The 15,582-nt window shown below is 45.6% G+C and overlaps 6 protein-coding genes across 6 annotated transcripts; 1 reads left to right on the top strand and 5 right to left on the bottom strand.

Moving 5' to 3' along the window:
- Positions 1–1,106: 1,106 nt before the first annotated feature.
- Positions 1,107–1,805, top strand: H6S33_002351 (uncharacterized protein; the record flags this gene model as incomplete). Its single annotated transcript, XM_044833729.1, has 1 exon — positions 1,107–1,805. One exon carries the CDS (start codon positions 1,107–1,109, stop codon positions 1,803–1,805), a length of 699 nt encoding a protein of 232 aa, XP_044693494.1.
- Positions 1,806–4,810: 3,005 nt separating this feature from the next.
- H6S33_002350 (uncharacterized protein) lies at positions 4,811–5,410 on the bottom strand (the record flags this gene model as incomplete). The annotated part of the gene is made up of 2 exons (XM_044833728.1): positions 4,811–5,141; positions 5,205–5,410. The coding sequence occupies 2 exons, from the start codon at positions 5,408–5,410 to the stop codon at positions 4,811–4,813; spliced, it is 537 nt and encodes a 178-aa protein (XP_044693493.1).
- A 3,148-nt stretch (positions 5,411–8,558) lies between these two features.
- Positions 8,559–9,882, bottom strand: H6S33_002349 (uncharacterized protein; the record flags this gene model as incomplete). Its single annotated transcript, XM_044833727.1, has 4 exons — positions 8,559–8,823; positions 8,873–9,052; positions 9,110–9,357; positions 9,424–9,882. The coding sequence occupies 4 exons, from the start codon at positions 9,880–9,882 to the stop codon at positions 8,559–8,561; spliced, it is 1,152 nt and encodes a 383-aa protein (XP_044693492.1).
- Positions 9,883–12,034: 2,152 nt separating this feature from the next.
- On the bottom strand, positions 12,035–12,940 carry H6S33_002348 (uncharacterized protein; the record flags this gene model as incomplete). The annotated part of the gene is made up of 1 exon (XM_044833726.1): positions 12,035–12,940. One exon carries the CDS (start codon positions 12,938–12,940, stop codon positions 12,035–12,037), a length of 906 nt encoding a protein of 301 aa, XP_044693491.1.
- Positions 12,941–13,130: 190 nt separating this feature from the next.
- Positions 13,131–14,327, bottom strand: H6S33_002347 (uncharacterized protein; the record flags this gene model as incomplete). The annotated part of the gene is made up of 4 exons (XM_044833725.1): positions 13,131–13,155; positions 13,244–13,256; positions 13,306–13,848; positions 13,904–14,327. 4 exons carry the CDS (start codon positions 14,325–14,327, stop codon positions 13,131–13,133), a joined length of 1,005 nt encoding a protein of 334 aa, XP_044693490.1.
- A 305-nt stretch (positions 14,328–14,632) lies between these two features.
- On the bottom strand, positions 14,633–15,450 carry H6S33_002346 (uncharacterized protein; the record flags this gene model as incomplete). Its single annotated transcript, XM_044833724.1, has 3 exons — positions 14,633–14,764; positions 14,860–15,190; positions 15,290–15,450. The coding sequence occupies 3 exons, from the start codon at positions 15,448–15,450 to the stop codon at positions 14,633–14,635; spliced, it is 624 nt and encodes a 207-aa protein (XP_044693489.1).
- Between the last annotated feature and the right edge of the window lie 132 nt (positions 15,451–15,582).

The following is a 15,582-nucleotide window of genomic DNA, read 5'->3' as shown; positions in this document are numbered from 1 at the left end:
CGGTACCGTTAATTCTCGAGCAATCCACTATATCCGTAGAGGCAGATGGTAAATCCGGACCAAAGAGAGAAAGGCTCGGCGCATATGCAGATAGGTGTAGGACAAGGTATGCGTTGGAGAGTGATGAGCCCGCGGCCATGATACATAGGTAGATCTGTCCGTAGTTATTGTAGTTAGGAACAATCATGGCGAGACTTACTCAACTTTCAGCAAGTGAACAGAATGCCGTTAAACATCATCATGTCCGAGTCCGCCCAGGACCAAAACCTAAGTCAATCAAGGACCGGGTCCTCCAGTCAAATGGAATCCAACCAATCCGGAAACAAGAGCGTTCATGGAGCCAGAAGCAGAAGATACGGGCTTTGGTGTTCCTCTATCATCATCGCATACCTCTAGCTACTAGTGGTAAATTGCGTTCACCAACACAGGCAGAGGCATCACTTCTGTTCAGTGTTCCTCAACGTACGTTGAGTGACTGGGTGAGAAAGCAATACCAGATAGAATTGGTAGCTAAGGGTAGTTCAGCACACACTGTACACTTACAACATACGATCTGTAAATGGCCTGAGCTAGAACGACAATTGTACTGTTTGTTTTTGGAGTGCAGAGAAAAAGGTCAAGCTGTTCGTCGTGGTTGGTTTAGATTGCATTCAGATGAGATTTTTCGAGAGCTGTTCCCTTCCGTTGGTACTCAGCTATCACTTTTCCGCTTTTCCAATGGCTGGTTTGCTCGCTTTTTGGGACGGTACCGTATCAGTCTTCGGTGTATTACCAAAACTGCTCAGAAAATTCCCGAGGATTACCGTAACTTGATTATCAGCTGGCTACAATTTAATCGCCGCAATTCTCAATTTGATCCTTATGAGTTTTACTCACACCGCGTACCTGTTGGTGGAGGTTTTATTCGACGCCAAAACTGAGACGATCTCGCGAACATCTGCAATCTTGATGAAACACCAATCCCTTTCGAGTACTTATCCGGTAGAACTTATAATCTAATCGGAGACAAAACTATATGGATTAAAGAAACAAGAAGCGGCTGGGATAAGAGACAGGCAAGTCTCGTACTGTGTATCTTTGCGGATTGGGTCAATAGGATACCGCCTATGATTATATTCCATGGACAAGGCAAAAGATTGGGCAAAGAACAAGCCAAATACCACCCCGGTGTTCTTGTTGAGTTCAACGATACTGCATACATGACGGAGGTTCTGTTCATCAAATATATTGAAATGTATTTGATTCCAGCATTGAATGGCAAACCTTCACTATTTGCTATGGACCTCTGCACATCCCATAAGACTCCTGCCGTCCTCAAAATCCTGCGATCAAAACAAATTACACCAAGCCTGATTCCCGCTGGATGCACTAGCTTAGTGCAGCCTCTTGATGTCTCAATTAACAAACCTCTTAAAGAATATATACGTACATTGACGGAGGAAGCAATCAGGGACTGTGAGGGTGTGGAGAGGGTTGAAAAATGGACTGTTAGTGATAGGCGAATACTTACTACATGGAGTGTTGGGGACGCTTGGTATCTTTTTGCAGTTGAAAAGGATGAATTGATTAGAAGGGTCTTCCGTAAAGTGGGTCTTTCTCTCGCTGCAGATTGCAGCCAGGACGAAGAGTTGGATATTAAGGGGTTCAAAAGTATAGAAATTGGCGACTGGAAACTATCTGGATCACTACCCGCAACTCTAACAACTTTCGAAAACTTATACCAACCCGTTCCTCTTGATTTTGCAGATGTAGATATAGAACATGATGAGAACGAGTCTGTAGAATTTATAGCCTATGGAGAATAATTATATATGTACATGCATGCACCTATCTGCATATGCGCCGAGCCTTTCTCTCTTTGGTCCGGATTTACCATCTGCCTCTACGGATATAGTGGATTGCTCGAGAATTAACGGTATTGGGGGGGGGGGGGGTGTGTGTGGTTGGAAAGATAGGAGGTTGAACATAGAGTTGACTCAGTGGAGTGTCACTCGGTTTGTCACTTCTATCGGGTGCACGCTAAGTGCAAGTGCAAGTGCCGATAGAAGTGCAGATGCAACCGCACGTGCAAGTGCGGGCGGAGGGCTAAGTGCAAACCCCAGAGATGCGCTGCGGAAAGAAGATGAGCGACTTGCCGGTATGGCTATTGGCGTTGGTGGGGTTAGTACTAGTCATGGAATATCACTCGTCTATGTATCCCACTGAGTTTTGAATGGCGATGGGGCCTGATGGGCGGGGGTGGTGGTTGCGAGTTTCGTGGGCTTTTATCGTGCCCAGGGTTAACTGTGCTACCGTCTTTAGCACTGTCAGTATCCGTTCCTTATCATTAGTGCAATCATGAATAATCACTCGCTGGCTTAGTGCGTCATTGATGATGATTCGGAATTGAATCATGAGCTAGCACTTGGTACACAGATCATGTAATGTCACTTTGATCACTTTGCATCACATATCACCTGAGAAATCAATCGTTCTCCATCACTTGCTGGAACTGCCATTAACTTGGTTTTGTGTATCTTTGTGGGCTGGTATAGCAATCATGGCCTATCATCCGGTAAACTTGCTGTATGGCCTTTCACGCCGTGTGAAGGCTATTCACTCTCACTGTGGGTCCGACTTCAATCCTAGGCCTGTTGTTGCTATATCCCGTAGAGTACTCATCCTGCGAAAGAAATATGCATTGATAATCATAGGCGCGATATATGACATTTTGCGGCAGAGACCAGATGTGAGGTCAAAATGTGAGACTAGAAGAGCCTTCTTTGGTTCTCAAGGCTTATCGCTAGACTACATTTTGAATTGAACATGGAACTGGAAAAGAACTTTGAATTACTAGGACCACACAAGAAGTGCGCTTGTACTGCTAGCTTTGCCTTATAAGGTGAATTCGAGCTGGCTAATGGATAGACCTACTGCCACAACTGATATACAGACTCTATCAATTTGATCACAGTCTATCACTCATCAATCGACGCAGGCGTAGTCAGCCCTTTACCCATCCCGCGCAATAAATTGAACCCACGGGTAATATCACTCGATAGCACAGGTCCCTCGCGGTGATAAAGAGAGCGTTTAGACGTTTTGCGCACCACAGCCCGTCACTCGCACGAGAAGAGGATTACAAACAGGCTCAAACCTCGATCACACAACCTGAAGTGCTCCCAGTTTGCTTTAAGCGCGCCTTATGTTGCCATAGGCCGCTCACACATACTCGACGGGAGATTCTACTAGTGGTGCACAGAGTTCCCTTTCTTATCATCGTCTGGTTTGACTTTGAGTGCATGTAAACCGATGCAGATGAGGGGATGTAAGGTATTTGGGGAAGATATGAACGTACGGGAAATATATATATAGCTATACCGGTCGCGAAGAAATTAAAAGCAAGGTGTGTGTTAAGGAAACGTACTCCTTTCTCCGATTTCCTGCCCTTGACTTTCATCCTATCTTGTCCAAAGCCTCACAGCTTGGTCTGACGCTAGGTTAAGACAGCCTAAATGGTAGATGACGAGTGGTTCTTGTTCTCAATGGACCAAAAAACCGATCGAGCTTTCTTGATTTATGGACTGGTATAGCTATATGATATAAATCATCGCCCAGAAATTATTGATATTATGAGCTACTGAGCGAATGATGGGATACCGAACTCTGTGTTTCAGCTCTACAATTTGCTCTTCCTCTTTCTTAAGAAATACTTCTTTCCCGCCGGTGGAGACACATCTTCCAGGCCATTAGAAAGGATCAAATTATACAGGTCCATACACCATGTCGGTGATGATTAGTGCGGTACTGTAACTAACGCAGTAACTTTCAGGATAATGATTTCCGCTAGAGGTTTCCAGGTCAAGATATCATTTCCAGCGTTCTCTTTGAATAAATGTAGTTCTTATGTGCCTGGAATGCCTCGCGCAACTCGCGCTTGAGCACCAGAGTGACTTTCTCAAGCGGGAAAATGCATAGCTGCTAAGGCTCATACACTCAAAGTCCTCGGGTAAGTCCTTTTAGAAAACCACGATAACCGATTGCCATACAAGCACAGCTCGACAATAAGAAAGTAGACATTCTTGTACATGTGATGTACTTACCGATTACAGGTATACCTACTGCATACTTACCCCTCATTATTTCAAACCTCCGTCCTGTTAGGCATAATGTGGTGAATCAACCTACCTCTCTGAGAAATTCATTTTGCTTTGCTTGGTTCTTAGGGGCGGAGGTCGCGCAGATGATGAATGGCTTTGGGCCTTGAAGGTAGTGGATCCACCTTGATTCCACCTTGGGGGGATCATATAGGTACTCAATGGACGTTGCAGTTTATCGCCGAGTTTGTGCCGTTTTACGTGAACAGCCTATATATACAAGAACGCGACTGATAATATATTGTGCATGTGCGGGGCATCCAATCCATACTACAAATGTAGACTCTTGGCAGGACCCGGATCAACAGGGCGGATACCAAATTCATTTACTGTCTTTGATCTTCTCGGACTTTATCAATCCTCAAGATAAAACCCCGATATACGAAATATCGGAGATAACTGACGCCAGCAGTAGAGTGTTAACTAATTGTGTAGAGCCCTAACCCTACAGGTCCATACTTGGCAAAGGCCTATCAGGACCGATATTCCCCTAATAACAGCACCACGCCCGAACCAACAGAGTTTAACTACATACTTGTGAAGAAGGACTAACAACATGTTTTCTTTGGGAGGAACCGTCATAAATCGTGAAAATCATTAACTAATAATAGTGTCCATCCAGTCGCTCGCTAAGTACGCATAGCACAAATTACATGATCCATCAGTCCTCAAATTTAGAGGCCTATTTGCGCCAGCACTGCGAGGGCTGCTAGCACGATACTTGGAACGTTACCGCCCATTGCATCGTTTCCATTATCCACCGCGCTGGCCACTGCAACATGAGTCGTGGTACTCGCTGTTGTTGGCACCCTTGTTGTGCTGGTAGATGAACGCGTTGTGGTGGTCCTTGTTGTGGAGTTCGAAGAGCTGATCGAGTCCGTCATGGTAGTAGAGGTAGAGTTGTCACCCATGGCCGTCGCGGTGGTTTGGTAACCACTGCAAATTGCAGCATATGAATCCGCGTACCCGGTTAACTCTGGAGTCGCGCGGATACACGTGATACATCTATTTCGCCCTAGGTTAGCGGACCAAAAGCTTGATACTTTGACTTGTGGAGCGTGGACTGACTCGTTCAGTGGTGTGTCAATACCGTCGATGGAACAGACACAGGCAGTTTGAGCAGTCGTAGCGGTGGTGGAGCCCAGGAAGTCAAAGTCGCAGACACTAAGACCCTGTGTGCGGAGTGCTGCACAACAGTCCGGATAGGTTTCGCTCTGGGCGCTCACCAGAATAGCCAGGAAGGGAAAGACGATCGTGAGCTGGATCAAGAGCATTTTTGTCGCGTTGATCATGAGTGGCTGTCGAAAAGAAGTAAAGAGAAAAGTGCAGTAATTATGGGGAGAGACATCGGTAGAGGTAGGTGCGACAGTTGTGCTTCTGGGGGGAAGCGGGAGGTGTACGTATGTGTCGAATGCGGCTGAAGAGAAACTTTGCCAATGGGAATAGCTCACGATAATGGGAGAGGCGCAGTATGCCAAGAGTCGGACTAGTTATTCTCAGCGGGTAAGCCCTGAAGGAAAAGGTGGGACAGGCCCGGACAGCAACCGGAGGCTCAGTAACGTTAACGCCGTTAGAATGCCCCGGCTCCAATCATGAGAATGTTTTGCCCTACTTCTACTGTTGTACATGCATGGCACTAGGCTTAAATTTCAGCAAGTCTATATAATTTTTACAAAAAGCAAAGTAGGCTTAAAAGTCATCCTATGAGGAAGTTCGAGGAAGGTCAGTTCGAGTCAATATAAGGCTAACAATTATGCTGGGTGGTTGTTAAGCGGCTAAGTCAGCAAACTTCCTTACTGAGGTAATCCTAATATAATATTATTACTCGGTGTTCATTATTATACCCTATCATATGGCCGGTGATTACCATAGAAGTCTACACTAGCAGTAAAAGGTATCAACAAATCAACATCTCGGAGCTATCCCACGCAAGGCCCATCACTTATCGCGACCACTCGCTCGCCGTTTTGGTTCGTAATGATCATCCGAAATTGCCACTAGCTAAGTGTCAAGATTGTACATAGGATATGGGGGCTAACTAGATCAGTATGGGATTGATGGCCATCAATCAAAAAATTGGGGCGTACTGTTTATGGGATTTGAATATCGCATCTCTGATCTGCAATTACTGACGTCGAATGGTATATCTTCACGTAGTTTGCTCGAGATCACATCTATCCTTCAATCAGTGATGAACTTGCTGTATGTATGTACCATACAAAAAGCTGCATATATGTACTATTTATTTAACTATTTATTTAACTCCCCCATGATGAGCTTCGATCATTCTCTCTGCAGTGGCTCCTACCAAGCACAGACATGTACAACCGTTTAATACTCTAGTAGCAAACTATGAGTGACTTTGTCGTTTAGTAGAGCCGTTTAGTATAAGTGACGAAGTCAATTAGAGTAAATGACAAAGGTCATTTGGTCTAAATGAATATAGGCTCAAATATTCGTAGATTGAGTTTACGCATGAATTTCATCAGCGTTTAATCAATTAAAGAGGATTATATGCCATGTTTTTTTATTCAATCGGCACTCTGTTACTGGGTAGATGCCGAAGGTATGATCGCCGGGGGGGGGTGCGACGTGCGAGCATGGACCGACAGAGCCGGAGTGAATACCACTAATAGTAAACAAAAATCCGACGGAATGTTTTATCAGCGTATATATATAGCCCATACAATCCCAAGTAAAAAAAAGTAGAGTTTTGGACCTCATCACTTCTCTATATCAACAGATGTCAGGAAAGGCCGCAGCACAAACGAGCGGAGATGGCGTTTATCCCTATATTATTTCTTAGCCATATTATCATCAACTTCATTGGTTATACTTCCCTCGCTACAAAAGATATATACTCACTACGTTGCGGAGTGAGCTGGTCATCACTATTATACCTAAGGGAGAGTTAATTAAGAATAAGGAAGGTTTAAGATATATATGGCGAGCGAAGTATCGATCCTGGAGCCCGAAAGAGCCAAAATTGAGATTGGAATGGAGAACATTCATTAGAAAACGACGGATTTACTCGATGGGGAGAATATGACTGATATAGGGAATGAGTCAGGTATGGTGCTATCTAAACCACCTTGCTGCCGGCACTGCCCGTTAGAAATGAGGGACATCAGAACGGGATCAACTCGAATGTCCCGAAGAGAGATGCACATTTGAAGAAGCCGTCCACCATACGGAAGTCTAAAAGCGCCGCGTTAAAGGACTCAGTGGATAAGGGACCTGCGAAGATGAACGTCTTCCTAGGGAATGAGAGGGAAGAACCTATCCTGTCAATCGAGTCTTTGAGGCTGTATTATGAGCGAAACGCAGACTACGAGGATTCTTCCTAAATATAGAGGGATGACCACCTTAAGAAAACACTAGACGGGGAGTGCCGGAGGTTGATGGTGATATATCGATACTCGAGAGGGGAGTAGATGTGAACGAACAAGTGTGCTAAGCCCGGGGTCTAGGAAGATGTCCCTACTGTCTGCCCTAATGGGGTAGAAAGGAGATTGTATGATATAATACGCCAAGTGTTTGAAGAGGGCGCGGATGTGAAATACCCGCCTGATGACGTTAGTGAAATGACCACCCCCCGAGGCGCGGTGTAGGTGGGCTTCGACAAGGTAATTAAGGTACTCCTAGACAGCGGTGTAGATGCGAACGCAGCACTACTAGCGTATTCGTGCGGAGGCACAGCTCTATACGCAGCGACGGATAGAGGTCTCAGCTAAAGAAGGCCACGAGGAAGAGATTGAAATTCTTTTCGGAGCGGGTGCAGATGTGAATACACCCAAATCTTCACCTTTCTGGCTCGATAGCAACAACTAGGGTACTCTATATTCAGGATGAATATTGGCGCGTTGTCTTCATATCAGCTCTGGTGGTGGTATGAACCAATTTTTACTCATCAAGTATCACATTCTCACGAGCCTACAAATTGTTGCCAAAGGTAACTCCGAAAACGATTTCAACTACTACTACCATCTTCACTCGAATTGGGTCTCGACTAGTTTGATACCCTATTCTCCGTCATTCGGCTTTCAATGGGAACAGTGGACCGGGGATTGAAATCATACGTTATCACTCGTTCCTGTATCTTCCTGAAAACCTGCTAATACGAAGCCTGATTGATTGATTGATTACTTCATTAATTGTATGCTACTAATACGAAGCTTATCGGAGCGAAAGTTAGATTAATAATATTTTATTTTTTGTGACGAAATAGCATGATGTTATTTCACAATGCCCCCATTGTAGCCGTCAACATTCATCCGCATTCACAGTCCTCATTTCAGCTCATTATCAAATAGAAAGAAAGAAACAAAGCAAAAGAAAAGAAAACAACCGTGATCTGGTATAATGAGTCCCTTATTTTCGTCTCAGTCGAAAGGAAAAAAGGGGGAAAGCCTATCCATCCATTTAAACAACAATCGCAAACGCAAATACCATAGCAGCCCCAATGACTGCTCCAGTGACAACATTGCCCTTCAAAGTGCTTGCGGCATTCTCGTTTGGAGTAGCAGTGCTTGAACTGGACGGGGTAACCATTGAGGTACCAGTTGGAGTGGGAACACCGGAAGTGAATGGCACCTCGCTGACACGGGTCGCAGATTCGAAGGCAGGTGATTGTGATTCACCTGCATCGGTGTTGGGTTCATCATCCGTGTTGTTGGGGTTGAGAACACTGAATTGTCAGTACAAGCAGGTAACTTATGTGATGTATAAGGTCTTACCCGTCAATAACATGAACAACTCCGTTGCTGGTGATGACATCGGCAAGGATAACCTGAGCCCCATTGACATACAGCCTATCATCCTCGGTGCGAATTGTCAATTGACCACCTTGTAGTGTTGTCAGCTCTTGGTCGTCGCTCAAGCCACTTGAGAATTCCACAGATCCGACGACGTGATAACTAAAGAGATATTAGCTCAACACCTACAACTATGCCTAGGGGGAACTATAGACTCACGTGAGGATATCCATGAGAGCCTCATTACTGAGACTGGGCAATAGGTTTCCAATTGCCTGGAAAGCCTCGTTGTTTGGAACAAAAATTGTGACGGATTGAGCAGTATCAACAGTATCAACGAGACCAGCAGAGGTAAGGGCACCAGCAGCAGCTGTCAAGTTCGCAGCGATAGCAGTGGTGGAAACATTCATTGGTAGTGTAAGGACGGTATCGATCACGTGGATAACACCACCATCGAAAGTAACATCCTATTGGATGTTTGTGTTAGGGATAGCCAAATAAAATAAACTTGAGAAAATACTAAGAGGTCTTACAGCTGTAGAAACTGAGGAGTTCATCTTTGCTCCGGAGAACAAAGTTGGGTTCCTATTGATGTTGATGGCCTCAACGACTTGTTTACCTCCATTGGAGAAGTTGCCAAATCTCGGGTCATCCAACATTGTGGGCAGGAATTGAGGGGTGTCCCTAAATGCATCCGATCTGTAGACTCCCTCAAGCACATGGTAGGTTAACAGAGCAGTGATAGTAGAGTTGTCCATATCCATTCCGGAGGAGGCATTCATCAAGGCAGAGAATGCTTCATTACTGGGAGCGAGAATGGTGATGTTCCGGGCACTTGACAAGGATTGAGTGACATCAGGAAAGCTTTGAAGCACTGCAGCCAGACTGGAGACAGCATCGGTGGAGCCCAAAACCTGTGACAGACTCTGGGCGAGAGATGCAACCGGGAGAGAGAGGAGGAGAGGTAAAGACAAGAGCTTGTTGGAAATCATGATGGTGATGATGATTTACGTGATGTGGTCTAAATTCCTCTGGATAAAGAAGCGGCGTCAAGGTAGCTGAAGGATGTAAGGTAGAGATGGCTGGAGAGAAGGAGTCGAGGGGATAAAGGGAAAGAAGGAATTTATATGGGAGGCCAGGTCTCTGTGGAATTTTAAACCCTGGCTTCGGTACTTTGTGTTCCGTACATGTATTCACCAAGAGAAAGTAAAGTTTAGATACATGTATGTAGCAGGTACTGAAGGTACTGATACATGTAGCACACCAGCGAATAACCTCCTGCGTATCCCGCTGCTCGAGGATGTAGGTGACGTCTATTCAACAACGTCCAAGACAATCCAAGACTACCAACTGTCCATCAAGTTCGTATTTAGGCATAGAACTCGTAAGCCGCTCTGCCAATCCAGGACTATCGGGGCAGAACAGAGTAAGCACTGCCTCTGACAAGACGACGGTCTGAGACGCAAACGTTTTATCACCAGTAGAGTGAGTACATGTACTCTACGTATACACGCAGAGTAAATACTCCAGAATTTGAATCCAAGGCCACAAGATACATGTAGGTAGATGTACCCGTGCTCACTCTCTCACTCACAATTTATCCATCCATCCCTCAAAATCCCATCTACTCAAAGATCGGGTGCAAAGCCATCTAACTAGGGCCACATATGATGTCTTACCAAGACTCATCCCAGTTAGACTGTCAGAATCAGGCAGGAAAAATGTACCTACCGGGAACTCAAATGACAAATATCAACACGCGGGACAGCATCCCAAGCAACAATACACCTTGGCTCTTTCGTCATCAACCACCAAAACGGAATTTTTGCGATCGTTGTTCGGAACGATGATGAGGGTGGATCGTGACTTGGCGACTTGGCTTATTATGTTGTTGGTCTTTTATTCCTTCCCCGCATTTTCAGGGGATCTTCTCAGGGATGCTCAGGCTGTGTACCTTGCCGCTGCGGAACGATCATGGTACGGGCCTTAACCTAATTTGTGGGAGTGTATTTCCGTAAGGTAGGGCACTCCTCTGAATCGCTTTGCATGGGTGTACTACATGTACCTACAGCGATAGGAATGATCTATGGAAAAAACAGTTATATGGTGCACAGATATTTCGCTATACAATTTCACCCCCCCTGTTTTTCCATAGATCATTCCGGTCGCTGTACGTTTTTGTTCTACTTACATGTAGTTGATCTGATACCTGCTCTACCTATTGTGAAAACCTTCTTTTTTTTTTCTTTCTTTTCCTTTTTTCGTTCGGAGAGAGGCATGTAAAACTGACCCACTCGGAGACGTTTTCAGGCTGTTTCGTGATCTATGATTGTGGTGATGGATGATTATCTTGATTCTTGATAATGATGAAGGGATAAGCCCAGGGGAAAATCCCTTGTATACAATGCTATGCTAGTGCCAGATATGCTGTGACCTCAATTTGCTGACCCGTGTCTTAATCCGTGCTTCTGCCAAGACTGCGCCACAACGTTCCTGGTGTTTATTCCGGGTTTCTGTAGAGTCTTGGCAAATTTCATTGCAGTTGGCCTTACAGCAGGCAATAGGGTTCCCCTCGCTTGTAATCGGTCATGCATCAGAACTCTTTCATCACGTCATCTTGGATTCAGCATGGGCTTATGATTATCGACATAATAAGGTTAAGTGCGTCGTCGCACTCCATAAGAACCGCTCTTTTACTGCATGTACCATAATGTGTACTCGGGTTAAGCTTACTCTACATCTCATGATCATGTGTAGGTATGTACATCATACATGTACCTACATGCACTCTATTACAGCAGTTTTCGTATTGTCTGTCCGCACTGAATTAACACACATAAGGTGATTTCCGCGTTAGGAAACCGTAATTACTCTCTTAGGTAGGTATGGTTGGATGTAATCTAAGTGTTACCAGCAATAAGCCTAAACGGGCCGTCACTTAATGTGTATGCGATTCGGAGTCGGTAGACAATATGAAAACTGCTATAGGGTCATCATGTGTATTATGTGTATTACATGTATCTCTGAAAATAATGTGTATGTGGCCTGGCCCGCAAACGTCCATACATAGATAAAACGCCGATGAAAAAATCATCCATATACCTTCCTAAATAGCCTCCAAACTCCGGTCATATCATAAACTCATCAAGTCATCATAACGGTGTGAACGTCGAAAACTTCATTTCTCCAACCACCTGTAGCCTCATCGTCTACAATTTCACCTGCTCTCTCCCCCTCTTCTTCCCAAATCCCCACCAAACTACCCGGCGTCCTCTTGCCTTCGAAAACACCTTCTCGCCTCTGCGGCAACATACCCATGCGAATATCCACGTCTGGATTCTCCGCAGGTGTCAATCTTGTAATCACAGCACGGATAAACTTCCTCCAGTCATCGGGTTCGGAAATTCTGGTTGCCCGTAAGCGCTCTCGGGCGAACAACAATTCTCGGTTTGCAAACTTCAATGCGTTCTCAATGCTTGCTGCTATCTCCTGTTCAAGTGTTCTCCGTAACACTCGGCGTATGATAGGCTTGAATAGCCACGCTGTAAACGAAAAGTATGATTTTTGCAGCGTGTACGATAACTTATGAATTTTGACACGCACACCACGCAGACTCACAATCTGGTCGACGCGGTCCCTTCCAAATTCAACATCGAGATGGATGTCCATGCCTCTCTTATCCATTTGGATACCAGCCAAGCCACACTCGCTGAACCTCAAGAGTCCTTTGTGAAGGCGGAACCAGTATCCTACCTCATCTGCGCGCATTGTGATCCCTTCTATCTTGATCGTCGCAAAGGAGTCTAGACTTGCAGTGTTACGGTGAAGGCCTTTGCGAATCTCGACATTATTTTGGGCCTCGATTCTAAGGCGGAAGGGGAAAAATGATGAATCATTTATCGTGTCGCCCGGCTCGATGATTAGATTCTCGACCAACAGGTCAATCTCAGGTGCAGAAATTGTGAGGCGTGGAATCGGCACAAACTGAACCAACTTGAGAGCAAGCGGGAGAAGCACGTAGAACATATCCGATGTAAGATTGGGATTCATGATGTGATCAGAGGAAACTGGAAATAGGGTATGAAGGATTGTGCGGGATGTGGAGAGTATTCTAGCCACAGAGGCATCGTTAATGATTGAAAGGTATACAGCATGTACTTGTTCAAGCAACGCATCCACATCTCCTCTGACAGTCCCTTCAGTGCCAACACCGCGTATCTTCTCGCGGATTGCGGATAGTTTATCTTCTGCAGATGAGACGAAATCTGGATCTGTTAGGAAAGCTTGAACCGAACTGCCAAGATCGTCCATAACACTTTCAAATTCTGCATCGCGATGGATATGGCTCATTACTCTATCCCACCGTCTCGAAAGCTCATCCCACTCTCGTTTTTCTCCGAATGACTTGAAAATACTTGTAAAACATATGAGGGCTCTGTCCAGCTCTGGATTCGGTTGTAGGTCTTCTCCCAAAGCGGCGGCTGTGTTGTCTAGAGCTCGGGAGTATGTGTACGCGTAACGCTTGAGAAGAAGGGATAGAATCGAAACAGATTCTGTATAGTCTGTGTTTCTCCTCAGCCGGAGGACAGCCATTCGCATCCGGCCAAATAAGGCATCCTTTCTGTCGTCCTGGCCAAACTCTCTCCTTGCGCTGTCTATTGTTTCTCCAACAGTCTCAGCTACTCCCATCACCACTGCGTCCGCAACCTCCCGCGCCGGCACTTCCACAACATCCTCTCTAGGGATATCAGACGCGAAAACAGTGTCTTTTGATGTAATCGCCGCGAGTTCGTTTTTGTCGGGTGATATCGTTTCGGCGACTGTTTGCGCAGCGGTTGCGGATGCTGTAGCGGTGTCGGCAAGGACCTGACGGATGAGCGTAGTTACATCTGAGAATAGCTTTCGAAAGTCGCCGTTTGCCAGTAAGAGATCGAAGACGGTTTGAAGTGAGTCGTATGCTATACAAAAATCATGTCAGCGACAGTAAATGGGAAGGTAATCAATACTTATTACCAGCTCTTGCGTCCGCCCTGGCCTTCGAATTTGTGGCTGCTTGCACCAAGTCTTGGGCATCTAATCCAACTCTGGCCTTCCCAGCACACCACAAAAACTCTTGCAACTGATCTTGTCCATTTTTCTCCTGTAGTAGCTCAATGAACTCCGTGATAAATTTCCTGACGTGACGCACAAACTTCCGGCCATCAGCTGTCAACTGGGTATTGGTAGGGTTCAAGATATCTGCGGAAAGGAGCGTTCGAAGCTGGACTATGGTCTGCTCTGTTGAAGGGAAATAGCCCTTTGAGAGAGCACGTAGCATCTGGTATGTGTGCAGCTTTCCATGGGCTTTTCTTTGGAGTGCAGTGTTCTCATCATATTGGGCGAGAAGGGGCTCCGTGTCGGGGCGGTTTGAGCTTTTGCGAGAACCGAAGCAGGGCATTGTGTATGATTTTTTTGTTGATATGAGGGATCTCGAAGAGAATTGTGGATGGAGAACAGTCCATGGGAGGCAGGAGAGATATAAATTCAGATAGATACCTGAGCAGTACAAACCGGGATTTATAGACAACTACCAAGAAATGGTGATGTCATTGTGTCACCGCATGCATTATCACTCGGAAACGGAAGAAGCCGCAGATAAACAACCAAACAACATGCGTGTCGACATGCATGTAAATGCAAGAAATAAACATAGAGTAAACCAACCCACTACGCGATAAAATACACAGGAGATCATAAAGTATTCTAGACCTTTGATTCAACTTCTGCCTCCACCGCCCAGTGCAATTTCTTCTCTTCCGGTTTCTGCATGTATGCCTCAATGTGCTCTGGCACCACCACCAAGAGTCTAAAGTCCTCCGATATCTCCTTAGATTCCTATTTCGCCGGGAACGGCCGTTAGCAACGCTGGATCATGCACAAACGAAAAAGAATGAACTTGAAGGGCCACAAATAAGAACGCGCTCACTCACCCCAAAGCTCTCCCTGGATTTCGCATCTAGACCGTCATATATCTTCTGTAGCTCCTTCTCCCAGCTCCAGTTGTGATCGGATGTAGTGAGGTGCCTATCAAGCTCTTTTCGGCCGGCAGCTTCGAGTTCGCCTTTACCTCCAATCACAACGGCGTGACCGCGAATCCGCCATTGCGTTCCCGCAGGCGCGATCCAGAATACTGCTTCTACCTGATTGGAGAACGCTAGGTCTTTGAACTTTGTTTGCTGGGCGTTACCAGTGATGAAAAATACATCTGACCTTGTAGATGGATTGCGCGATTCTTCAGGTATTTCGCTCTTTTTGGAGTAGCTGTAAATGTGTTTATTATTAGTTGAACTGGGAAACAGATTGAAAATGCATGTATCATGCTTTTTCTCGAAGGTGGAAGAGCCAGATCAATCGACATACCTTGTCTCGCCTAGGAATCCCTTCAAGGTCAATGTCCTGACATGCGGTACCGACGCCTCCGCTACCGTTGCAAGCTGGAAGAAGTTCACCGGCTGTTTAACGAGCTGGTCCTGCAACAACACCTTCCACTCCGGATCTGCAGGGAAGTGGGAATGGACCATAGTGGTAGTCCTGGTGGTGTTGAAGCTTAGGAAAGATTGGAAAGCGAGTGGAAGTAAAGTAAAATAATTGCGCATTGGTTAAGATAGTTATCAGGAAGTTAGACAGCTTTCTTCCATCTAACAAGGAGATAT

Source organism: Morchella sextelata, assembly GCF_020137385.1.
Source record: "Morchella sextelata strain SCLS chromosome Unknown scls_12, whole genome shotgun sequence".
NCBI classification, from domain to species: domain Eukaryota; kingdom Fungi; phylum Ascomycota; class Pezizomycetes; order Pezizales; family Morchellaceae; genus Morchella; species Morchella sextelata.
Note: the sequence above shows the minus strand (reverse complement) of the source record. Positions and strands in the feature narration are given on the sequence as shown.